The sequence below is a fragment of the Syngnathus floridae genome, chromosome 7 (assembly GCF_059516105.1).
Source record: "Syngnathus floridae isolate MCC-2025c chromosome 7, RoL_Sflo_1.0, whole genome shotgun sequence".
In the NCBI taxonomy this organism is placed as follows: domain Eukaryota; kingdom Metazoa; phylum Chordata; class Actinopteri; order Syngnathiformes; family Syngnathidae; genus Syngnathus; species Syngnathus floridae.
In genome coordinates, this window is record NC_142419.1 from 5,210,309 (window position 1) to 5,234,747 (window position 24,439).

Sequence of the window (24,439 nt, forward strand, 5' to 3'; positions counted from 1 at the left end):
CTTGAATAATCCTTCACTGTTGTTTTAAATCCCTAGAACCCCGAATAAACAGTTTTGCTTTGCAAATTTATAAATGTACTGGTACTCATACTCTAGTCTACTCTAGTTCCTTAGATAATTAAAGGGGGCTTACGTTTTACACCACACTACACAATACTGCACAAAACTAGCTATAAATACACTGATGGTACACAGAGAGAAACAAATGGAGAGAAATGGAGACCGAAATATTTTTATTTTGTCTTTTGTCCAGCTGTAAATCTCTCATCCGCCATTGCACATACAGTATGTGGTGGAAATAATCCTGAAGAAAACCTAAATCTAATCAATTTAGTATTCCTGATAATAAGACTAAAATTAAATTACTGTTTTGAGATGATTGTTAAGTGAAATGGGGATAATGAGAAAGTCATCTTAAATAAGTGTGAAATCAAACCCATGTTTTTGTTAAGAGTAAGAGCCCATTATTTCACTGCCATACTTCTTCCATCCCTCTGCTTTGTAGGGTAGTTAAGTGATTTTGCACAGATCTTTTCTGCTTAAGACCGCCTCCTCTACCAAAGCATTTGTTCTCCTCAGCTTATTCTCTCGCTCGTCTTTTTCAGAACGTTTTTCTGGGTAAACACAGGCGTTCTCATGTTCCACGGCAGCTGGATGGGGGAGGAAGAGTGCGTGACACCGCTTCATTCACTGCTTCCATTTTGTCCTTGTACCAGCACTATTTGATTAACAATGTGTGTGTGTGTGTGTGTGTGTGTGTGTGTGTGTGTGTGTGTGTGTGTGTGTGTGTGTGTACGTGTGTGTGTGTCAGCCTCACAGTCATAAATTACAATGTCACTGCCAAGGACGGAAGGCCGCAAAAGATTTAATTGTCCTATTACTCTTAAATATTTTATTTTTAGGGACTCTCAAGAATTTAATAGCACGCAGGTACTTCTCTGACTCAGAATCAACTCACAGTCTCACGCCCCATTTGGCATGCTAAATAATCACTTTTTGAGAGTGGGTCTGATGCTAGGTTTGGTTTGATAATAGCTTTTACAAAACATATCAAGATTATTCACTCCTGCCGTTTTTCTTTCAAGTATGAAAGAATTACAGAAAATTGCCGTTTGTAGAATCCCGAATCCACCCGGTTGGACAATCAGATTTGGGAAGTCATGCTCATGTTCGATGTCCGCTTGCATTACAAACATTGGAGTCAGCTGCTGCAGCTTCAAATGCTTAGTGGTTCTGTTCTAACCACTAAACCCGAAATGGCTTCATGTCTAGTTACATTAAATAATCATTGTGGGTAAAACACACAAATGTATGTTTATTACAAATGTCTCTCAGCCTCCAGTATACTGTGACCCATTAATTTATTTTATAGACTACAAAAGCAGTAAGCTAGAATGGGGTTAATTATTTTCCCTTCTAATATACGGATGTGCATGTTATGTATTAGCAGAAATTCTATACGTGTACAACAAAACTATGTACTCAATTTGCATTTTTTTTATGATGTTCGTGTTTTTAGGGGTCACATGGAGCAATCCCAGCTGACCATAGAAGTGGGGTTCATAATCCACTATCACCAACCAACTGCAACTTCGTGCCTTCAACATTATTTATCAGGATTTTTGTGTTTGCACAGATGCTGTAGTAATAAGTTTGCAAAATGTTTGTTGTATCTTTAGTCATCATCATCATCATCGGTTTAAAGTCCGTTTTCCAGGCGCCGCTGGGTTGGACTGGGTTCTTGATATGGCTTTCTTCCACCGGGAACGGTCCATGGCCATCTCGTGGTTGATGCCGAGTGTCTTCATGTCGGCTGACACGGTCGCCTGCCAGGTCTTTTTAGGTCGGCCACTGGGTCTTGTTCCCTCTACGTTATACGACATAACTTTCTTCACCCTTCCTCACTACATGTCCGTACCATCGCAGTCTGCCTCTCCTCACCACATCCACTATGGCCTCCACTCCCATCTTCTTTCTCAGCTCTACACTGGTCTTTTCCTCCCTCATTGACACACCACACATCCATCTGATCATCCTCATTTCTGCTCTGTTTAGTTTGTCTTCGTGTTCTGTTTTCAGGGCCCATGTCTCACTTCCGTACGTCATACTACTTCTGACGCAGGCTGAGTACACTTGGCCTCTCAGCTTCAGGGATGGGGCCTTAGATGTTAAGAAGGGCATGAGTTCCCTGAATTTCTTCCACCCACTTCTCACCCTTGTGGTCACTGCTAGGTCCAACCCCCCCCATCAGCGTTAAGCATGTCTCCAAGGTAGCAGAAGCTGTCCACCACCTCGTACATCTCTCCATCTACTATGAGCCCCACTTGCTCAGCTGGGTCCGCTTGGGCGACTTCTCCCCTGCTCCGCTTGCATTTGAAGGTCTCACTTGCAGCTAGTAGGCTGCCTTTTAGACTTAGACTTAGACTTAGACTCAACTTTATTAATCCCCTGGGATTACTCCTTCAGGGAAATTCAGGCCCCAGCAGTATCCATACCACAGAGCGGGTATACAAAAGACACACAGATGGCATGAGCGCAACTCAATAGGCCCTCATAAGGCTGCCATACAACGGCGCCACAAAGAAAGCCAGAAAGTGCGAAAGATAAAAGCCATCAAAGCAAAGCAAAGCAAAGCAAAAAGACAAAAGAAAAAAGTAACAGCGCCCAACCAGCACCCCTCAATATCAGAAAACACCCCAAAACACACAAAATAGCCTCCACGGGGTCCACAGACAGGTGTAAGGGTAGTCCAGTTCAACGGCACCCAATGGACCGTGGTCGTGAATCGGTGAAAACATCACAAAGCAGGCAAACGTGTGAGCAGCGTCCTGGGCACCCAGTCGGGGCACGTGCAGATGGTCACCACGGGGCTAGCACGGCGAAGGTCGCTGGTTCTGACGAGCACGAGGGAGCACAGAGGTCGCGGCTGCAAGGCAAGGGACCCGGTCAGCATCAGCCGGATAAGCAGGAAGCCGTCGTAGAGGTACGCCGGTCTCGACCGAGGTGCGCAGCCATCCCGGTCCCAGGGAAAAAAAAAAAAAGAAAATCACATCCACAGCGATACCGAGGTGCGGTAGAAGGCACCAGCATCGCCGAATGGACAAAAAGACAGAAAGAAAAAGGAGAAAAGAAGGAAATAAAGAGAAAAAGAGAGAACACTGCTGGGAGGCTGCCACTCATGTCGGCGCCATACCAAAAAAAAAAAAATAAAAAAATAAAAAAATGATGATGGTGTACCCATCTCTGACAACCCTTGCACCGGATAGACTTAGCTTGCACTCCCTTCCCGCAAACTCCACATGGCCATGCTCCTGACTGCGGTACCACTCCCAGGCCAGCACCACCAACCATGACCTTTGATTTTGCTGCATTCACCTTCATTCCTTTCACTTCCAGGCAGGTCTTCCAGGCTGCCAGCTTCCTAGCTAGGTCTTCTTGACGGTGAGCCATCAATACCAGGTCATCCGCGTAGAGCAGCTTCCATGGTAGTCCACCCCTCACTTCCCTCGATACCACATCTATCACGATAGCAAACAATAATGGGCTGAGCACCCCTACCCTTACTTCAAACCCATTACTGTCGCCAACTCCTTTTCTAACAGCTGTGCATGTTCTGCAGTAGAGAGCCATCACAGCCTTAACCAGTCCCTCTTCCACGCCCGACTTCCTTGTTGTATCTTTAGTCATACTTTGGAATGGATGATCAACTTTAAATTTGACATATCTGTCAAACTAAACTGACTATTATTATTAGTTCTTCCAACGAGCATAAAAGTAATTAATTTCCACAATGTTGGGGGGGGGGGGGGGGGGGTGAATGCCTCTGGTTATAATACTTACAATGTCTTTATATCCATTGTCAGCTAGGATAGGCTACAGCTCACCCGCAACCACAATGAAGACAGGCGCAACAGAAAGTCAACAGAGTAAAAATAAACAACTGAAATGTGCACAGCTGGGATGTGGCTGTGTCCACAATTAACAAATCACACTCATTTCAAAACAACTAACGATGAATGTACATACTTTTTTAAGAGTTTGAGACTCTCTACCTAATGCAGGAAAATGGCACTAATCTGTTTGTGTATGGAAGAACGTGATTGAAAATAAACATTTTGGATTGAATTTTGTTTTTTATGTTCATATGAGTCTATTTTAATTGAAAAACAATGTTTATTGTGTCATATTTTTATTTCATTAAACGACATGAATTATTTACAGACACCATTTAATTATTTTAGTGAGTGACTTGTAGTTCCACCTCTGTTAAATTGTTCCCTGTCTTTGTCCTTTTTGTTCAATTTTGCAGGGTTTTGCTTGCATGAAAATTAATTTAAAATTCCCATTTCTTTCCTTTGTGTATTCAAAATGAAACAAGATTCCGATGCTTTTGGTATCTGTTATTTGTTATCTCTACTGTGGACAAAGATTTCAAAACAAATTATGTTTCAGGTTAATCTTTGATTTGCGCCTGAAGAGCCACTATGATAAAACCAAATGAGCAACCACATCCATCCAACTTCTTCCTTTGGTCTAAAAGGAGATACTTGAACACCAAGGACATACAGTATGCTGCCATCTTCCCAATACTGCAGTAAAATGAGTGGCAATTTCAAACACTTTTAAAAAGACTGATATAAATATGCACATACACAAAGTGAGGGAGCAGCTTTGACCTTGAAGCCGCCTGAGGAAATGCGATCTGCACTAATGGTCATCTGGCAGCAGGATAAGCAGCATTACAAACTCACTCAAGCAATTTTGTGATACATAGGTGAAGATAGAGCGATTCTGGCTCGTGCTCGTCCATAGTAATTCCTCGGATATTGCCAGAAATTCTATGTTCTCACTTCCCATGCTTTCCTTGTTTCTGAAAGCATTCATTTTTCACTAGAGACGTGTGGGTATACCGCTATGATGTGAGGAGGTACCCATTATAGCTCCTCTCCGCACACACATACGCGTAGTTCAGAAAGGATGCATTGCAGAGAGGCAGAAATACGTAATTGCATAAGTCTTTCTGAAGACTCTTTTACTTCAGTGGAAGGCAGGGGGTATGCGCAAGTGGGCCAGTCAGTGTGTGAGCAGTTGCATGCATTCCTGCAGAAATGCTCCAGCACTCAAACAGTTGTTTGTGTTACTCCGGTCCACCCCACATGAGAGGACACTAAATCCAATCAAGCATTTTTTTTCTATGCAGTTTGCTCATAGCTAAAGCAGCGGCAGGGTCTATGCATAAGCGTCTGTCCTCGAAGACCTTTGGACACACAGAGCATGATAACCGCAGCCTCGCCCAGACCACCCCTCAGTTCTGCTTCTGTTTCGAGGGTGCCCATTTGTTCTGCTGTAAGAGCAAAGACCAATTTGAGGCTTATGTGTCTGAGGGCGTTTTGGGTTCTGCGCTCATTTAAGCCCACGCCATGTAATGCTATCTCTGTCATGTCCCTCCGAATGTCCCCAGAGTTTTGGACAAGAAAAATGGGCGAATGGGGTGGTGAAATGTGAGAAGAAAGGAGGAGACGTGGATAAGGAACAACGATTTACATTGAAATCTAATCCCGTCACTGGGAATATGGTGTTCACATCATATGGGGTGTGTAAAACACACACAGCCTTTCTAAAGTATTCAAAGTGAGTCCAAGCCCTTTATTGTTGCTGAAGACTGAAACCATTTGCTTGACATCAAAGTGGTCAACGTTACCAGGCGCTCACATCTGCGTTTGATGTAGGATTTTAAATATTTAGCATATTTTATTCAAACCCACCAATTTTTCCAGTGAGCAAAAAGTATTGGAATATGTGACAATATTTGTGTTTTGTTGTGGTATTGTGTCCTATTACATTGTTTACTCAAACAATAAACATCGCTGAATGTTTACGCTCAGTTTCAGATTTGGTATTTGTAAGGAAAGATAACGGAGATTTGTCCAAGCATGGAGGAAAAAGTAGAGCTGAATCAGTGAGATGGAAAAGCATCAAGAGCCATGGGCTATCACGAGTACAGTCAGTTGGAATTTCCTAAAGACTCAATTTCTGGACTACCAGACACAGAATATTCCCTCAATGACTGGTCTCCCGGTTGCTGCTGAAAAACATCCCTGCAGTACGATGCTACCACTGCCATAGTTCACTTAGGGGCAGTATTGCCCAGTTTTGCTTTTCTCTGAACATGGCATCTGGCATTCTCACCAAAAATGAATGTATATATTGTTTAGCTCATGTTCTGAGTCTCCTTCAGGGGGCTTTAGGAAAAGTGTGGGTGGACTGCCAAGTACTTTTTACTAGTAACTTTTGTCTAGCGTCAACGTTGAGTGCTGTATGTACAGTAATTTTGAGGGGAAAAAATAATGTAGTCAATTTTGTTATAAGATGAGGCAATGTGAAAAAACTGAACTGCTGACTATTTTGTGGACGTACATTATTTGCATGACAAAGTCGTTATTGCTGTTTCATTGTATGTTGGAAATAAGGCATATCAGACAGGCAATTCCTCCAGATTTTAGTGTTGCTATGAAAAAAATTACAAAAAGCATTTTAACTAAAGAGGACATGTGTTATTATGGGTGTGGACAGTCTGCCCACCCGAGAGTTACGTTAGTCTTTTGTGAGCTGATATATGTCTATTAAGTAAGCCATTCTGAATTTTGCTGAATTTTGTTGGTGACCACTGCATGCGCCACATGAATGTGCATGCTCACTTTTTTCCTTCACATCTGGGATACCGCTTCCGCAGGCAGAATCTATTGCCTCATCTAAACCTTCTTGTTCCACCCATTGTCGTCATGATACAGTAAATCATAATCAATACTGGCTCAGCAGTGGATTTTGGCATGGTAAACTGTGGCTCATTTTCATGTAACAGGATTACATCGTTCAGTTGTAAAACAGAGGTAAGTGCATAGGTTTTTATCCTATGGATATTTTGACAAAAATTTCTCATTTGGGAACTGTAAATTTCGTGTGTGTGTGTGTGTGTGTGTGTGTGTGTGTGTGTGTGTGTGTGTGTGTGTGTGCGCGTGAGTGCGCGTGTGTATGTGTGTGTGTGTGTGTGTGTGTGTGTGTGTGTGTGTGTGTGTGTGTGTGTGTGTGTGTGTGTGTGTGTGTGTGTGTGTGTGTGTGTGTGTGTGTGTGTGTATGGGTGGGGCGGTATTGGACATGTCTCCACGCCATGGAGTTAGCTGGGTTTCGGCTAACGCGTGCAGATCGCAGCGCGGAGCTCTCCGGAAAATCAAAGGGAGGTGGTCTCTGTTTCTACATTAATGAACATTGGTGTACCGATGTCATGGTGTTGAAAGAGTTTTGCAGCCCTCTCCTAAAAACACTTTTCATAAACTGCCGGCCGTTCTATTCACCACGGGAGTTCTCCTCGATCGTCATGGCAGCTGTTTACATCCCACCACACGCACGTGCGAGTGAAGTCACGCAGATGCTAGCTGACCAGGTGACAGACATGAAGAAACTTCTACCAAATTCACTAATCATTGTTCTGGGTGATCTTAACAGGGCGAACCTCGCACACGAACTCCCCAGATACAGACAGCACATAACGTGTCCCACCAGAGGGGCACAGACACTGGACCACTGCTACACCGTAATTAAGGATGCATACGACTCTGTGGCTCATGCAGCTTTAGGACTCTCGGACCACTGTCTAGTTCATCTGATCCCTGCCTACAGACAGAAACTAAAAACTTCTAACCCTGTGGTGAGGACTGTCAGGAAGTGGACAGTGGAGTCAAGGCAGGACCTCCAAGCCTGCTTTGACTGCACCGATTGGAGAGTTTTTGAAGCTGCAAATTCAGACTTGCATGAACTCACTGACACTGTCACATCATACATCAGTTTTTGTGAGGATCTGTGTGTGCAGACTAAGACCTTCTGCACGTACAACAACGACAAACCTTGGTTTACACCGAACCTTAGGAGGCTGCGCAAAGTCAAGGAGGAGGCCTACAGGAGCGGCGACCGGGACCTGTTCAAGCAGACCAGAAACACACTGAACTGAGAGGTCAGGAAAGCCAGGAGTTGTTACGGGGAGAGCCTGGAGAGACACCTCTCTGCCAATCCTGATCCCTCAACAGTGTGGAAAGGCCTGCAGAGCATCACGGGCTTCAAGAAACGAATGCCCCGTCCTGTGGAGAGCCCAAGGCTCGCTAACCAGCTAAACAGGTTCTACTGCAGGTTTGATCGGTCCTCCCACACAACGGGACCTCCTGCAGCACAATCCACATACTCACCTCACCCCACAACTGCTCTGTCCACACCTCCATCACCGTGGTCACCGACTCTCTCTTTTGCAGAGGCCACGCCCGCACTCCAGATTCGCGAGAAGGAAGTGTGCCAGATGTTCCGGAAACAAAAGATCAGGAAGGCACCGGGCCCAGACGGCGTGTCACCTTCCTGCTTGAAAGTCTGCGCTGAGCAGCTGGCGCCCACCTTTGCACGGATCTTCAACCGTTCCCTGGAGCTGTGTGAGGTGCCCTCGTGTTTCAAGAGCTCCACCATCGTTCCAGTGGCCAAGAAGCCCGCCATCACAGGTCTGAATGACTATAGACCTGTTGCACTGACATCTGTGGTCATGAAATCTTTCGAGAGGTTAGTGCTGAACCACCTGAAGGATGTCACGGGGCCCCTGCTGGACCCCCTCCAGTTTGCCTACCGGGCAAACAGGTCGGTGGATGATGCGGTCAACATGGGACTGCACTACATCCTGCAACACCTGGACACCCCAGGAAAGTACGCCAGGATCCTGTTTGTGGACTTCAGCTCGGCGTTCAACACCATCGCTCCTGACATCCTCCAACAGAAGCTCATCCAGCTCACGGTACCTGCCTCCACCTGTCAGTGGATCACCAGCTTCCTGACCAACAGGAGACAGCGTGTGAGGCTGGGGAGCATCACATCTGACACCCTGACCACCAACACTGGAGCCCCTCAGGGGTGCGTCCTCTCCCCACTGCTCTTCTCCCTCTACACCAACGATTTCTCCGCAAGTGACTCTTCCGTGAAGCTCCTGAAGTATGCAGACGACACCACTCTCATCGGACTGATCAAGAACGGTACGAGACTGCGTACAGACAGGAGGTGGAGCGGCTGGTCCACTGGTGCAGCCAAAACCACCTGGACCTGAACCCGCTCAAGACCGTGGAGATGACAGTGGACTTCAGGCGAGGCCCTTCACCACTTTCACCCCTCACTATCCGCAGTAATACTATTCTCTCATCAGACACCTTCAAGTTCCTGGGAACCACAATCTCTCGGGACCTGAAATAGACCGGCCACATAGACTCTGTCCGGAAGAAGGCCCAGCAGAGGCTGTACTTCCTGAGACAGCTCAAGAAGTTCAACCTGCGGCGGGAGCTGCTGAAGACCTTCTACACTGCCATCATCCAGTCTGTCCTCTGCACCTCCATCACTGTCTGGTTTGGATCAGCCTCCAAATAAGACAAGCACAGACTGCAACGGACAATAAGGACTGCAGAAAAGATAATTGGAATCAACCTCCCATCTATCCAAGACTTGTACCTGTCCAGGACCAGGAAACGTGCAAGTAACATCTCAACAGACCCTTCGCACCCAGGTTGCAGCCTGTTTGAACTACTCCCCTCCGGACGCCGTTATAGAGCTCTGTACACTAAAACCAGCAGACACAGAGACAGCTTCTTCCCCCAGGCTGTCGCTCTGATGAACTCACACCACTCTTAGAGTCTCAGAGTCATTACTGTGCAATAACATCCCGCTTTCCACACCTTTTTTGTCTACACTGTTTGTACTATGTGTCCTCTCTGCATCCATTGCAGCCTGGTCATCCTAGAAGAGGGACCCTCCCATCTGTGGTCTCTTCTCAAGGTTTCTCATTTCCTCTAGCTGGAGTTTTGAGTTTTTCCTTGCCCTCTTGGGAGTTTAAGATCAGTTTAAGATCAGGGGGTGTTTGAGAATATCTTTCATTCTTCACATGTCCTGAGTGTTGTTGTTAGTCACCTAAATGTTGAACAGAGGCTGTGATTTACCGAAGTCAAATTCCTTGTTTGGCACGCTCAAACATGGCGAATAAAAAACTCTTGAATCTTGAATCTTGAATGTCTCCCGTTACATACAAGGGAACATTTATGGTCGTATATACCGTAATTTCCGGACTATAAACCGCACCGGACTATAAACCGCACCAGCTAAAATTCAGGGATATTTTATTTTTTTTCTTACATAAGCCGCACCGGACTATAACCCGCACGTGCACATGAGTTTTTTACAAAGAAAGACAGTACACAGAAAGCTGTAAAAATCCATAAATACGCCACGCCGCCATTTAAGCCTCAGGGTTCAAAGTAACTTTCTGAATAAAATGCATTAAAAGTTCACATTCATTACAACTTGTTTTTGGTGAGCAAAATGTCAGAAGAATTTAATTTAAATGCTGATTGATTGGGTTTTAATACAATGCATATGGTCCAAACAGCGCCACTGCTTTGTGTAATCTCTGAGTCACATGGCAGAGTAAAAGAAAGGGTTTAGAGCCCTTTGATGCAGATTACCTAGCGTGCATTCCTACTAAAGCTCATAATAGTCACAAGCAACACAGCCAGAATAAGCAGCAGCCATAGTAGTGTTTCAAAATAGTATTTTTGTTGTTGTTTTTTTCTTCAAGATACCGCACAACAGTGGTCCACAGCCTTTTTACGAGTGTATAAAAGTGATCAAGTCATCACAAAAATCACGAAAAAAATCTTATATAAGCCGCACCTGACTATAAGCCGCAGGATTCAAAATTTTGGATAAAAGTTGCGGTTTATAGTCCGGAAATTACGGTAATCAATTCCTAGATGCTGGTCAGATTTTGCGCAGTTTTCAGGGTGAAGAAATATGTGATTAGGGATTATACAATTTAAATTAATCATTTAATTCAAAACTGCATGTGAAGGGCATTAGAATTTAGCGGTCCCACTTTGATGTATTTTAATACTTTGTTGACAGTTCTAAGACTTTGGGGAAGTAAGTTATCGACATAATATTTTAGCCACTGATTTCATGGCTCACGTCCAAGAGAACACAGATAAAGTCAGAAAGTGAAACTCAAACTGATACTGCTGTGATCTGATATAAGACTGGATTAGGGAGTATCTTTTAAAGCCTTGTTTCAAATGGAGGAATTGTGATAACAGATCTCATTTTTTTCCAATAAAAAAGAGGAAAAAGACAAATCTCGGTGTCAAAACAAGCCAACAACTCATTTTAGTACCATGAAAATTATGATACATTGACTATTCACCCAACCAAATGATAACCTCCTTCCCTTTAGAAACATTTAAAATCAGTTATTTTTCTGGCACTTCTTTTGTGAAACAAATCATCTGACTTGTCTAATTAAGTGTGGGGATTCTCATAAAGATGGCATTAAGGCACAAATTGTATCAGGATACACATCAACTGTGTCATGTGAGTGTGTTTAATTAGAACAGTGATTAGATTGTCTCAGTGGACCATGTGCTACCATGTCTTGTTTTAGTTGTGCGCACGCACGCACACAGAGACAAAGACACACACAAACACAATGAGAGCAACAAGTCAAAAGTTCAGTTCACAATTAGCAATGTATTCGTCTAGCGGACTTTGCATAGCAACGAAACCGCAACACGACGTTGGCTAGGTTGTGATATTTGTGTTTGACTGTGAACATCCAAATTACAATTAATGTTGAATCTAATCAGTGACAGCTGTGAAACAACTCAGAACTCACTTGTGAAAAACAGCAAGCAGTGACAGAAAACTCAAACAGCTCCATGGAATAAGGGCAGATATAACAAAATGGCTGGGAAGTCAAACAAACTGTTGGCCAAATAAATGAGCAGATGACTAATGATCTAACCACCCACAATGCACAGACCACAAATATTTTTTCAGCATATTTAAATGTCAGGTCAGGTCAGGTATGGGGGCACATGTCGAGGTGACGCTTCGTTGCGCTCTCCTTCTTGCTCCACTCCATCGGTGACCTTACGGCGTTGGACCGAGCGCCCGCCCGGCCCGACACACCCACAATCTCAAGATGCTTCCCGAGCTGCTCCAACCACCGCGCACTCGGTCGCCCTACTGGGCGCTTCCATCCCCTCGGGTCCGGAGTGGACAAAATCCTGCTCACTGGATCCGAGGGCAGGTAGCGTACCACGTGGCTGTAAAAGCGCAGCTGTCGCTCCCATATCTGGCAGTTGACGCACTCCATCCCCCCTCGCTCGAGTACCGTCTGATTTGACACACGGTCTCGCCAGTGGATCCTGAGGATGCGACGGAGGGAGGTGCACATAAAGGTGTTGAGTCTTTGCCTTTGCCCGCCAGTCAGTGTCCATGCTTCACAAGAGTAAAGCAGGACGGGCATGACCAGTGAACGAAAGACTCGAACCTTTGTCAACGTGCTCGGATATTGGGAGCGCCAAACAGTCCCATTCAGCGAGCCCATTGCTCCATGCGCAAGACCAAGCCGACGAGCGACCTTAGCCTCACATGAAGCGGAGCGGTGAACCACGCTGCCGAGATAAGTGAACTTGTCTACGATCTCCATCTTCTCACCCACCACATCGGCTGACTCGATAGCAGCGTCCAGAAAGTCACCGAAGACCTGGATCTTCGTCTTGATCCAGGAGACGCAGTCCCAGCGGCTCCGCCTCCTCACTCAGCACTTCAAGTGCTTCGGTCAAGACGTCTAGGGTCTCCGCAAAGATTACAGCGTCGTCAGCAAAGTCCGGATCAGTGATCCGAACATTGCCGAACGACGCCCTGCAGTCCATCCTGTCTACAACGCGGCCCACAATCCAGTCCACACAAGTGCTGAAAAGTTGGTGCTGCCTCACCCCAGTATTGACTGGAAAGAAGTCAGAGGTGGTGCCTCCGTACTTAACAGCACTTTCTGTGTCGGAGTATAGAGCCAAGATGAGATGGGCTAGCTGCGGGGTGATCCCACGTAGCCCCAGAAGTCTCCACAGAGCATCTCTACTGAGTGAGTCGAACGCCTTCTTGAAATCAATATAGGCTGCAAGCAGCTTTCAATCGAATTCTTGAAAGCGCTCGGTGAGAACGCGAAGCACAAGGATGCGGTCTACGGTTGATCTTTTTGGTGTGAAACGGGACTGCTCAGGACGCTGGTGGTCTAAGAGCTGCTGACGTATCCTGTTTAGAAGTACCCGGGCGAAGACTTTGCCTGGCACCGAGAGAAGGGTAACCCCTCGGTGGTTGTTACACTCCTGGATATCACCCTTCCCCTTCCAGATAGGGACGACAATGCCCCTTTTCCAGTCGGTGGGGATGAGCCCTGAGCTCCATACAGAGCAAATCAGCGTGTGCAACCACCGGAGCACATCCCCTCCAGCTTCGAGCATCTCTGCACAGACACCGCAGATTCCCGGACCCTTTCCATCCCTCAGCTGACCCAGAGCCTTTCGGACTTCCTCAAGGGTAGGCGCATCAATGCTGAGGGGTGGGTTAGGCACCAGGCTCTGGATGCCTACAGCAGAGAGCTTGCAGTGTGGAGGTTCGGCCCGATACAACTCCTCAAAGTACTCGGCCCAGCGCTTCAGCCCATCTACTACCGAGAGGGCACCGCCATCAGCCGTGAGGACCATCGAGCTGCGCAGGTAGGGCCCAGACGAGCGGAGTTCTCGAATCATCATATGGTCATTTAATTTACTTGCTGTCCCTTCTGTTTGGAGGAGTTATAAAATGACCTTGCAGTGTCAACATCATAGCACATCGGGAAAGGGGCATAGGGTCAGCACAGGGAGACAACGGCTTGTGCACAGTGCATGCACACGTGCACACACACACACACACACACACACACGCACGCACACACACACACACACACACACACACACACACACACATAAATACATACGTAGGCACACGCAACATTAAGTGTTTGAGCAATGGCGAGCATTTTTCTGTATGTGACAGTGTCCTTCCATTAGCTGGTGCGTTTTCAGGGTGGCAGATGAATTAAGAGGGCCTTTGATTTAAGAGAGCATTGTACAACTGTGGCGTGAAACTGTGGTCTCTAAATGTGCTTCTAGAGTGGAGAAAAATTCTGTCGTATTGTCATGGAGGTGACAAATGTTAGACCAGGTTTAAAAGTACTCACTTAACATCAGACATGACCATATGCAAATGAGCAAATTCGTTTTTCTTGTTTTATATATTTTTGTCTTTATCTTATTGTAAGTAGCTGGGTTTTGCTAAATATATGTATATATATTGAGAGAGAGCATTACAAAAGCAACATGGAACTACAAACAAGAGAACAGTTTGTCCACAATTATTATTATTATGTGCTATATATATTATGTGAATACAGCTCTCCATTTCCTTAGTGCACGCACACACACACACACATAGACAATGCTCCAGCATGAGAACAGACGGATGGCATGAATATGGATGATAGCGTTCCGATTAGTATGCAAGAGCTTCAGAGTCCCAGTGACTTCTATCAAGCTACTGCTCATGCATAGATTGGAAAGAAATAACCCTGTAGACCTGATTACACAAAATTATAACATTCATTCCCTCAACAAATCACCGTGCATATCTGATAGAAACACAACTCACAGCAGGAATTGGAAGACCATCCAGTTTCTTCTTTTTGGATGTCACACAGTGGCACACTGAAACAAAGAACTCACGTTTTGTTTTTTGTTTTTTTAAACAAGCCTTTGTAATTGTGTGTGTTTTAAAAAGAGACTCCACCTAAGGACTTTGCTCACAGCAATTGATTACAGTACAACCTCGAATCTCAATGCTAATTCGTTCCAGAAGAAAACGAAACCGTTGAGTTCCAAAGGAATTTTCTCCATTAGAAAAAACTGAAAATGCAATAATCCGTTCTCAGCCAGCATGCTTTTACCCTAATGTTTATACAAAAATTGCAGTGCAAAAATGTGCAGGGTTGAATATGCAAAATAAATTAAATAAGAAACAGGTCATTAAAAGAGTAAATGAAGATCTACATACATTGACATTGATTTGGCACTGAATCTAGGTGGACGCACATTTTACGTACAAATCGGTACATAAACGTTAATAGATGAGGGCCATTGTTTGCATTTTTTAAGTGCTGAATTTCTTTTACCCACAACCCTGTACAGGATAAGCGGTGTTGAAGATGCATGGATGGATGAACGGAGGGACGGATAGATCTCTTTTCAACTGAACTCATAAGGACAGGGTAAACAAATTTATTCTGAGGCTGGAATAGATTCTTCATTATATTTTTATTCATTTCAATGGAAAAGATGCTTTGGTTCATGAACTTTTGCTGTATGGAAGCAATTAACTTCATCAACCAGGATTCCACTGTATCCTAAATAAGGCAGTTAGGTAAATTTAAGCTGTTGTGTACATTTGCAAAACCAATATCTTTAGTTTTCTATATTTTTTACATTTTAGTGGAAATATTTGAATTCTTGTGTAAAAGCATGACACAATATACTGTACATTGTTGAGTGTCTCAAACAATCAGGAAAAATGTCAACCAATGAAATATGAATCAAAGTTTTAAGTGCCTATTCTTCAGAGCAGTGGTGCCATAACAAAGAGAAAACTGATGATGATTTGACTAAAAGGGGCTCTTAAAAAGTATTTTCAATTTGCAGCTCTGAGGTAATGGAGACAAAAGTGATATTCATTTGAAGGGTCCCAAATCCATAACCTTTCTAGAATTAATATACCTTTCGGAAATATAGGTGTTATAGATTGCACCTAACCAGTTTCCACGCTTGTGAGAAACATGAGCATGATGGCATTTGACGGCAAGCATGTTAAATCATGATCGTATTCCTGGATTGAGATTGACGTTGTACTTAACAGGACGGCTGACTGGTTGGTTTACAGCATGACTGGAAGCTGAATAGTGAGGTTGCTGACAATAGCACTTGACACAACTACTAAACGTGTTGGTCCTCCATTTATAATGTTCATTGCACATTGAGTTTTGCACTGTTTCCAGTAGCCGTTATTTTTTTGTTCTTTCTTCATCTCCAGTCAACTGCATTTACTGGCGTTCCATTCCAAGTGACAATAGTCACAGCCATTTTTTATTTTTTTTTTACTATTCAGAATTGTAGGCCCTACGTTTTCCAAGGACAGGAAATTTGTTATTCTTAAAATAACCAGTTCTTGCTCTTTTTCATGGGGAAAGAAGAATCAAGATTAAAATCGACTAGATTATTATATGTGTACAGGGTTGCACAATACAGCGAAAAAAATATTGTCATCACGATAATGGCCTATGCAATGTGTATTACAAAGATGTGTAATAAGTTTCATGTGAAATTGTTTTAATGTCTAATGTTAACAGCGCATCACCAAAAAATAGAATAGTAGTGGCATTATCAACACTGAACAACGTTTTACTTTAATTGCTGTTACAATTAATTAGCTAAGGATTGAGGCTGCTTATTTGGCTGCATGAAAAAATTATTTCATTAGATGACAAAAGATTCTATATGAAAATAATGGTTCTAATATCGATATCGTAATACTCAAGACCTACATTGCACATTGAATGTTTTTCCACTGTCGTGCAGCCCGAGTGCGTACCAGACTGAATTGGATGCAAAAAAGAACGGAATGAGAGAATGCAGTGGTGACAAGCTGGGCGGAGAAGATGAGATACATTGAAAGAAGTACTCTTGAGACTGATCCTTGCAAGAAGCTGATGTCTGAGCCAAGCATAAGGCAGCAGCATAAAGCAGATCTAAAGGGTGTATTCCTCCTGGGTGTAAATTAGGACCATGAACATAACTGCTTGCGCTGCTGCAGTAACGAGGAATTTGCTCTCTGGGATTTATGTTAGGCTAAAGGCTTTAGACCATTTTTTTGTTGGTCATGAGCACAATCAGGCGGTATTTATAATCGTGGCATTCCCGTTCTGACCTGAAGTAGTTACTTTGGTGAGACGAAAAGCTCCTGTTTCTCAGTAATCGCCTGGAGGTCTGCACACAATAATAAAACATACACATTCACACAGATCCAACTGCACACCCTGACTTACACACAGCTGTTTTCTTTGACAGTAATGGAGCAGGAACATCTGGGGAAGAACTTAACTGAGGGGAAAAAAAGTTTGTGATTAAGCCTTAACCAACACCAAATAGACCACCACTAAATGCATGCAGATGAATGGCTGTGTCCCAATAGCCCCTCCATCTATTAGATATCCTATTTTCAACCCACGCAATGACGGTAGCAGACTACAGGTCAGTCATTGACTGGTTAGCAACTTGGGCAGTCTGAATCATTACATCACAAAATCACACCAAACTACAATACATACTGTAAGTAAACATAAACAGTACATCCATAAACATCCATACACAAGTCCTAATTACAATCCTCTCCTGCTCAAATAACAGGTTACACTCCCTTCTCATAGAATCAGAAATTGTCAAATACAAAATGTAAAATAGCACAAATGAAACCTTGGCCTGAAGAAAACAAAACAACAGTTACTTGAATGTTTACCAATTCATAATCTTTAGTCCATTTCACATTCTCCATTTTGGTCAATCAAGACAAATGGAACCACAGCCAAATCCACAGAGCACGAGTTAGATTGTACTCCAAAAGTCTAAGAAAGCAAATATGTCAGAATTGATGTTGGGAAAAAATAAACAAACTGCGACAGACAGTATAGTTTAAGCCGACAAAAACATCCTAGCTTTGAAGATTTACATAAACGTAAAAGCGTTACATAGAACACTTGCACATTTGTGAATGTGTCAAACAGGAAAAATGCAGCAAAGCCAGGGTTAAGTGCTTTTTTTTTTCTAGAGTTAATAAACCATCTGGAATCTTAGTTGGTTGGCATAAACTGCACTGAAGTGTCTGATCAAAACAAACAGTTTATTTTTTGTCTCTCAAAAAGATGTCTGTTGTAAGGATGTTTTGACTTATCCACAGTTCCCAAATGCTTCTTTGTAGTATTCCATAGACTTACTCCTTATGAGATGACCATTGCAAATATGTAAATAAAATGAATTACCTTGACAGCTCAAATTGATTGATTCTCTTCCAACTGATTGAATTTGTATTTGACCGACAATAACCTCACATTCTACATTTTCTAAAAATAAAAGATTTCTAGCCTTATTACTAGTGACAAACCATATTGTGGTTCACACAAAGATAACAATGTACAAGCTGAAGCAGAATGTTATATTGAGTGTACACATGAATATGTGTGGCATGTATTTTTTACATTATCATATTACTGCAATAGACCTTCACCCCTTTCCTGATTGTCTAATGCCAACCAGCCAGCAGCAAAACATGAACTGACTGCTCCGTCTTAACATTTCAAATGGTTATGATCTCCTTTCGCTATCATTACCCCGTTTGTGGTCTCTGTACTGAAGAAAAAAGAACAAAAACAAAAAAACGCTTCTTGAATTTACATTCGATTTACATCCAACTGCAATAAAATCCCACTTGAGTTCTCCAGGCATGTTTCTAGACTGTGTTCAATATCCTGGACCTATTTATCTCCTTCTCAGTCAAGTTATTACCTGGCCTACCATACCTTTATGTTCGCCTGTGATATTTGCCTTACCTGTGTCTCATTACTTTTCACTACTAGGTATCTCTATGTTGTATGCGGTTTAAATTTCTTTGAAAGACAGAAATGGGAAAGGAAGCTATTCTGTAAGTATGGGCATCAGTAAGGAGGGAACAGGACAAGTGCCTGTATTTTCCAAATCTGTGCCCTTTGTAATTCCCACACTTTAACAGCCAAGAAAACGTTTCAGCTATTGTTGTACATGTCATAGCACATTTTCCCAAGTTGCCCTTTTAACGCATCATGAACAGTTGCTGTGCAGATTATATGATTATGTGTATACAAAAAAAAAACTTGTACGGATACTCTCAAAAAAGAAATGTACATTGAATAACTACCGTATTTTCCGCACTATAAGGCGCACCTAAAAACCTCCAATTTTCTCAAAAGCCGACAATGCGCTTTATAATCCGGTGCGCCTTATATATGGACCAATATGGATTCGTGGATGAGGACTAACTTATTAAAGTAAGCTTTACGTGTTTATTTTGTGTTGTGTGATATTAACGGTTGAACAACGTTGAGTTATTGATATATTGTTATTGTTTTCACTATTTCGAGTGTTACTATATTGTGATTGCGTGAACGTTTGAGCAACGTTGACTTATTTATTCTATGTGCTTTATAATCCGGTGCGCCTTATATATGAACAAAGTTTTTAAATGAGCCATTCATTGAAGGTGCGCCTTATAATCCGGTGCACCTTATAGTGCGGAAAATACGGTATGTTCCATGTTGATAATGCAGCCAATTTATGAAAAATTAAAATGATTATGGCAACGCCTCATGATTCACACTTTTAGGCATGTGCAAATCGTATTGTAGTGGGGCACATCCTGCCCCGTATGCTTCTCCAGTATCCTAGCTCCAGTATCCACCATCGTAAAACGCCACAACAGTCTTTATAAATCCAAGCCAAGATTGTATGTCCATAAAACAGACAACTTGGAATCACAACTTGATGAAAGTCGATACGTTCATGACTGAGTTGTTTAGGATATCATAGGAACTTGGCTAAACGCATGTGATGCTGTTGTTAAAAACTGGGAGGCACATTTATGAACTGTGATCATTCAAACACTGTTTACCTGATTTGGATGTAAATTCTCTGAAATTAAAACTGAAAGACTATGGTTACAGTACATCTCGTTTCATTTTAAACCTATTGTGATGTTTTCAATAAAGAGAATTGAGTGTCTGTGTGTCCTGTGAATAAACAGATGAAGTCTTTTTTATGTTTGAGCTGAGCTCATTTATGTATAATTATTATCAAATGGATAATAATTATAATAATAATCATCATCATCATCATCATCATCATCATCTTTCTTCTACACCTTGTTTAATTTACGTCATAAAGGACTTATTCAATAACTCTAATTTTGGTGAGTAATGTTTGGATTGGTGTTTTCCAACTTGTTGTGCCAAGGCACCTGTTTTAAATACAAAGTAAGTACTGGTGGCCTGCCAGCAGTCTACTATTGAAAAAGTTTGGTTGAATATGAAGGGCAAAATGCAACCATGGGGACTCTGCACTGTTGAAGTTGGTCAAGCAAAAATAGGAAAGAATTCCACCTACAAAGCTTCAACAGCGAGTCCGCAGTTCCCAAACGGTTAGTTACATATGTCCAAAGGAAAGGTAATGCGACACAGTAGTACAGATGTACTTGTAAGAGGGTTTTTTTGGAAAGTGGTATGCCAATTGTCCAATCCAAATAGTCCGTAAGTGTGAGAGAGAAGCAAGTGCAAATGGTTGTTCGTCTATTATGTGTGCCCTGCGATTTGCTAGCAACCAGTTCAGGGTGTCCCCCGCATACTGCCCAAAGTCGACAGATGCATACTGTCTAATACTAGTTCCTTTCATTTTTCAAAGCACGACGATTCATGTCTTTTCAAATGGGGTAGTTAAGATGTATGTGGGTGTGCGTTCTCATCTAGGATGAATCCCTTCATTTCTGTTCAGTATATATTCTGTTGCTGGAACTTTCAAGGTGCATGAATCACATTTCACAGGAGGAGTGTGTAGTGGCCACTTAGAGCTATTTTCTTTAGACTGACACAACTTCACAGTTCAGTTTGGTTACTCTCAGTCTTGCCTGAATTTAGTTCAGTTTAGTCAGTTGACAGCAACACGGAACCTGGCACCAAATTAACTGTCATGGTCTGATTGAAAACAACAAGCGTTCAGCCTGGCCACGGTAAATTGAGTGTAATCCTGTTTACTTGGGCTTACGCAGGCTCATACGATGCCTGAAACCAAAAGAACTCCTCCTCTTCACCGCATATATGGGGCACTTTTAATTCTGTCTCTTTGGAGTCAAAGTCAGAAGCTAAATGCTGCCACATTACTCTTTGTCTAGATTGCAGAAACTGCGCACCTACGATAATTTGTGTCTCACTTTGAAGCTCCTTCCCATTATTTTGGCTTTACACCTCCCTTTCATCTCAGTCTTGCTGGGGTGATTTTAAGTTTCTAGTCTTATACTCATTAGTTCAGGCGCCTTATAATCTGTTACAAACAAACAGGCAAACATCCAAGATGAATGGCAGTTCAGTGACTGAGAAAAAGGTTGGCTGAGATTTACTGTAAGGCTACTTTATAGCTTCACACTTTCCCACATACACACCTAGACACGCACACCCACTTGCACACACACACACACACACACACACACATCAGCCTCAATTTATGTGTGAGAGGAACTTAGAAAGTGACCGTTATTTTACCTCTGTCTTTACCAATTGTTCAGCTTGTCCTTCACTCTTTGTTTTTCTGCCCCACTCTTCCATCTAAGCCTACAAATGTGGCTGTAGCAGGGGGGACTACCATGGAAGCAGATGCCAGGGACTCTACTGGCTCATGCCCATTGCTGAGCATTCCAGCATCCTAACACTATGCTTTCAGCCAAATGCAATAACAGCCACCAGCAGACAAAGGCTGCCTGGCTCCCACCACCTTAGGATGTTAACGGTTTGGCAATGATATCATCATTCCAGATCAAGCATGAATGAGTCAATGCAGTCTGTGTGTGTGGGTGAGTGTTCACCCAGGTGCCTCTTCTGTCTCTGAGAACCAGTTTGAATTTGAGCCTTGTTGAGTTTTAATTGCGCGAGATAAAACATGATTTAATGACTTTAACTGACAGAACGGAAGGCGCAGCATTACAAGCTGGAATGATGCAAATTGAAGCCAGGGGTTGACCATTTGATGTTCTTATTATGCCCCCTTTAAGATTTAATGGATAGTCACAGGATTTAGAAGTACTGTATATTTAATCTGTAAATGCAGGTTATCAAATGTAATCTTCATGTGAATCTATGCCAAGCGCAGCCTGTCCTCATACTGCTCATTAAGGCAGCTCTGTGCTCTGAGGAGATGACAGATATGAAACAGGTGGACAGTAAAAACAACAGGCCCCTTGTGTTGTTGAGTATTTTAGCAGGATACTTAAATTCCAACTGACTGCGAATCTATTAATATAGTTACTTGATACTGCAAGTCATAATGGGGCAACCGATGGGCCATATTTCTTGTGTGAGCAAGTTGATTATAAAGCAATCACAAATGACCTCAGGCCAGCATTTTTTTTCCACAAACAAAGGTTCTCTGCAAACTTATTTTTGTAATTTCTTTAAGTAACAAGGTAAAATACAGCAGCAATGTGTAGCACGTGATAGTATTTGACTCACGTCATGGGAGATGGAGACACTAGACTAGACTCTATTCCAGCGTGTTCACAATAAACTCCATTATGACTAAAACAGATTTCCTGTGGTTTGCCAAAGGCAAGATCAGTTTTCTTGAACCACTGCAGTTCATATGAAATCATAACCTTTGCAAGACATGGCTCCATTACATTGTGGTGTCAGAACGTTCGAGCTATGTGTTGCTGTTGAGGAGCAAAATCAGGTTTGGCATGATGACATTTTCCATAACCCATTCTTCAACATGACTCATCATAAAAGTCTGCATTGGTGATTTCTTCTCTAAATCAAAGTGCTGACAGGATTGTAGTGCACTCATAATACACCAACTCATGTTCATCCCTTTGACTGTTTCTGAGCAGCTGGGATGATTTTTCTCATCAGAAATGTATTTGGATTAACATTTTAGTCAACAAATCTGTCATTAGTTTCAGAGCTTCTTTGTTTGAAATGATCAACTCGTGCCAGCCGAGACATAAAAACTGAGTGCACAATAAACACATTGAAGTGACGAAACCAGACATGGGCAAACTACAGGGCCGTTTAATCCGGCCCGCCAAACCTGAATAAATTGTATTATTGAACTTTTTTGGGGGTCATTTTCCCTGCAAATAGTATGTTTCCCCAATAGATGGGGAAGCGCCCGCCCACGCATTTACTCCCGGAAGCCGTGTCAGAAAGCTCGGTGCACACTCACAGGTGCATGTACGTACTAAGTCAGGGGTGGGCAATTACTTTTTCCAAGGGGCCACATGAAAAACCTGAGTCGTGTCAGAGGGCCACACCTACGATAACTTAAACCTGCTCAATGTTCTTCCATTGTAAAATGCAATAAATTATTTATTTTAAATAGTTGGTACTGGTAATTAGAAGAATACAATTATTCTGTTTATATTTATATTAAGCTATGTGAAATTGTGGTGTAAAGGTCAAATAAAAACAATTATTAATCAGTACAATTTATTCTTAACTTCTTTAACGTTTCCTCAAATGACAGCCGCTCCATCTCTGGGTGTGAAGTTTGATAAAAAGTCCTTGTTGGGCTTCCAGTTTTGCTAGCAACGCATCAGCCTCTGATGCGCCCTGTTTATCAGACAGATGTATTTTTTCTCATGCTTGGTCGTGTAGTGGCGACTCAAATTATATTCTTTAAACACAGCGACCTGTGTACCACAAATCAGGCACATGGCTTTACCTTTCATATATGTAAAGAAATACTTGGCAGTCCATGTATTGTTGAAAACACGGCGCTCCTTGTCAACTTTACTCCGCACTGTTCACCTTCACGCACAGCTCACATACACGTACGCAACACGGAAGTGCGATGCCTTTCAAAATAAAAGCGAAACAGTTGTATTGTACGCACGACACAATTTTTTTTTTTTTTTTTTTTTTTTTTAAATTACGATTGGCCTCATGCGGGCCGGACAGGGACGCATAAAGGGCCGAATGTGGCCCGCGGGCCGTAATTTTCCCAGATTTGTACTAAGTAGTACGGAACCGGCGCACTCCGCGCTCTATTTCCATCAGTGCCGAATTTCGAGTGTGGGCTGTGACGTCACCATCTCGTAATTCGCGCACTGAGTTTTCAGATACAGTGTTACGTTAATGCCACCCACAAACCTTCCAGTGGAATCCTTCCACTAAAATGAGTGGCCCGAGGAAAAGAAAGGTGGACACTAAGTGTTTAAAAAAAAAAAGAGAGGACAATTTGGCTCGACATACGTGTGTGAGCAGACGTTCCGCCACATGAACGTCAACAAAGCCCGTCACAGCTCTAGGTTAACGGACCGACACCTCGGCTCTATCGTAAGAATTACCACAACAGATTTTACTCCAGACCATAATGCACTAGCAAAAAAGGGAGACCAACAATACTATTGATTTCTTTATTACTTTATTTTGAAGTATTCTTTCACTGAGTCTTCAAGATGATGTATTTGGTCAGAATGTTTGCCGTTTGATGTGATTTCGCCTCATTAGATAAACATATTTCATAAATCTGACCTGCAGGCGCTGAAGTGATGGAAACTATTATTCATAATAACAGTGTCGTATTTAATGAGAATCACTGATAGTAGCTTTTTGGTGAAATCTTTTTTTAATGCTGTTGATAAATGTATTCGTTTTCAAATA

At 42.7% G+C, this 24,439-nt stretch overlaps 1 protein-coding gene across 3 annotated transcripts in view; it reads right to left on the reverse strand.

Annotated features, from left to right (window-relative positions):
* fat3a (FAT atypical cadherin 3a) overlaps positions 1 to 23,611 on the reverse strand; it is a 181,696-nt gene extending 158,085 nt beyond the window's left edge. For all 3 annotated transcript variants that reach the window (XM_088382036.1, XM_088382035.1, XM_088382034.1), the window contains exon 1: positions 23,499 to 23,611. In XM_088382036.1, the coding sequence (XP_088238162.1) occupies positions 23,499 to 23,505 (7 nt within the window). In that variant the 5' untranslated portion in view covers positions 23,506 to 23,611. The remainder of the gene's footprint in view (positions 1 to 23,498) is intronic.
* Positions 23,612 to 24,439: the final 828 nt, after the last annotated feature.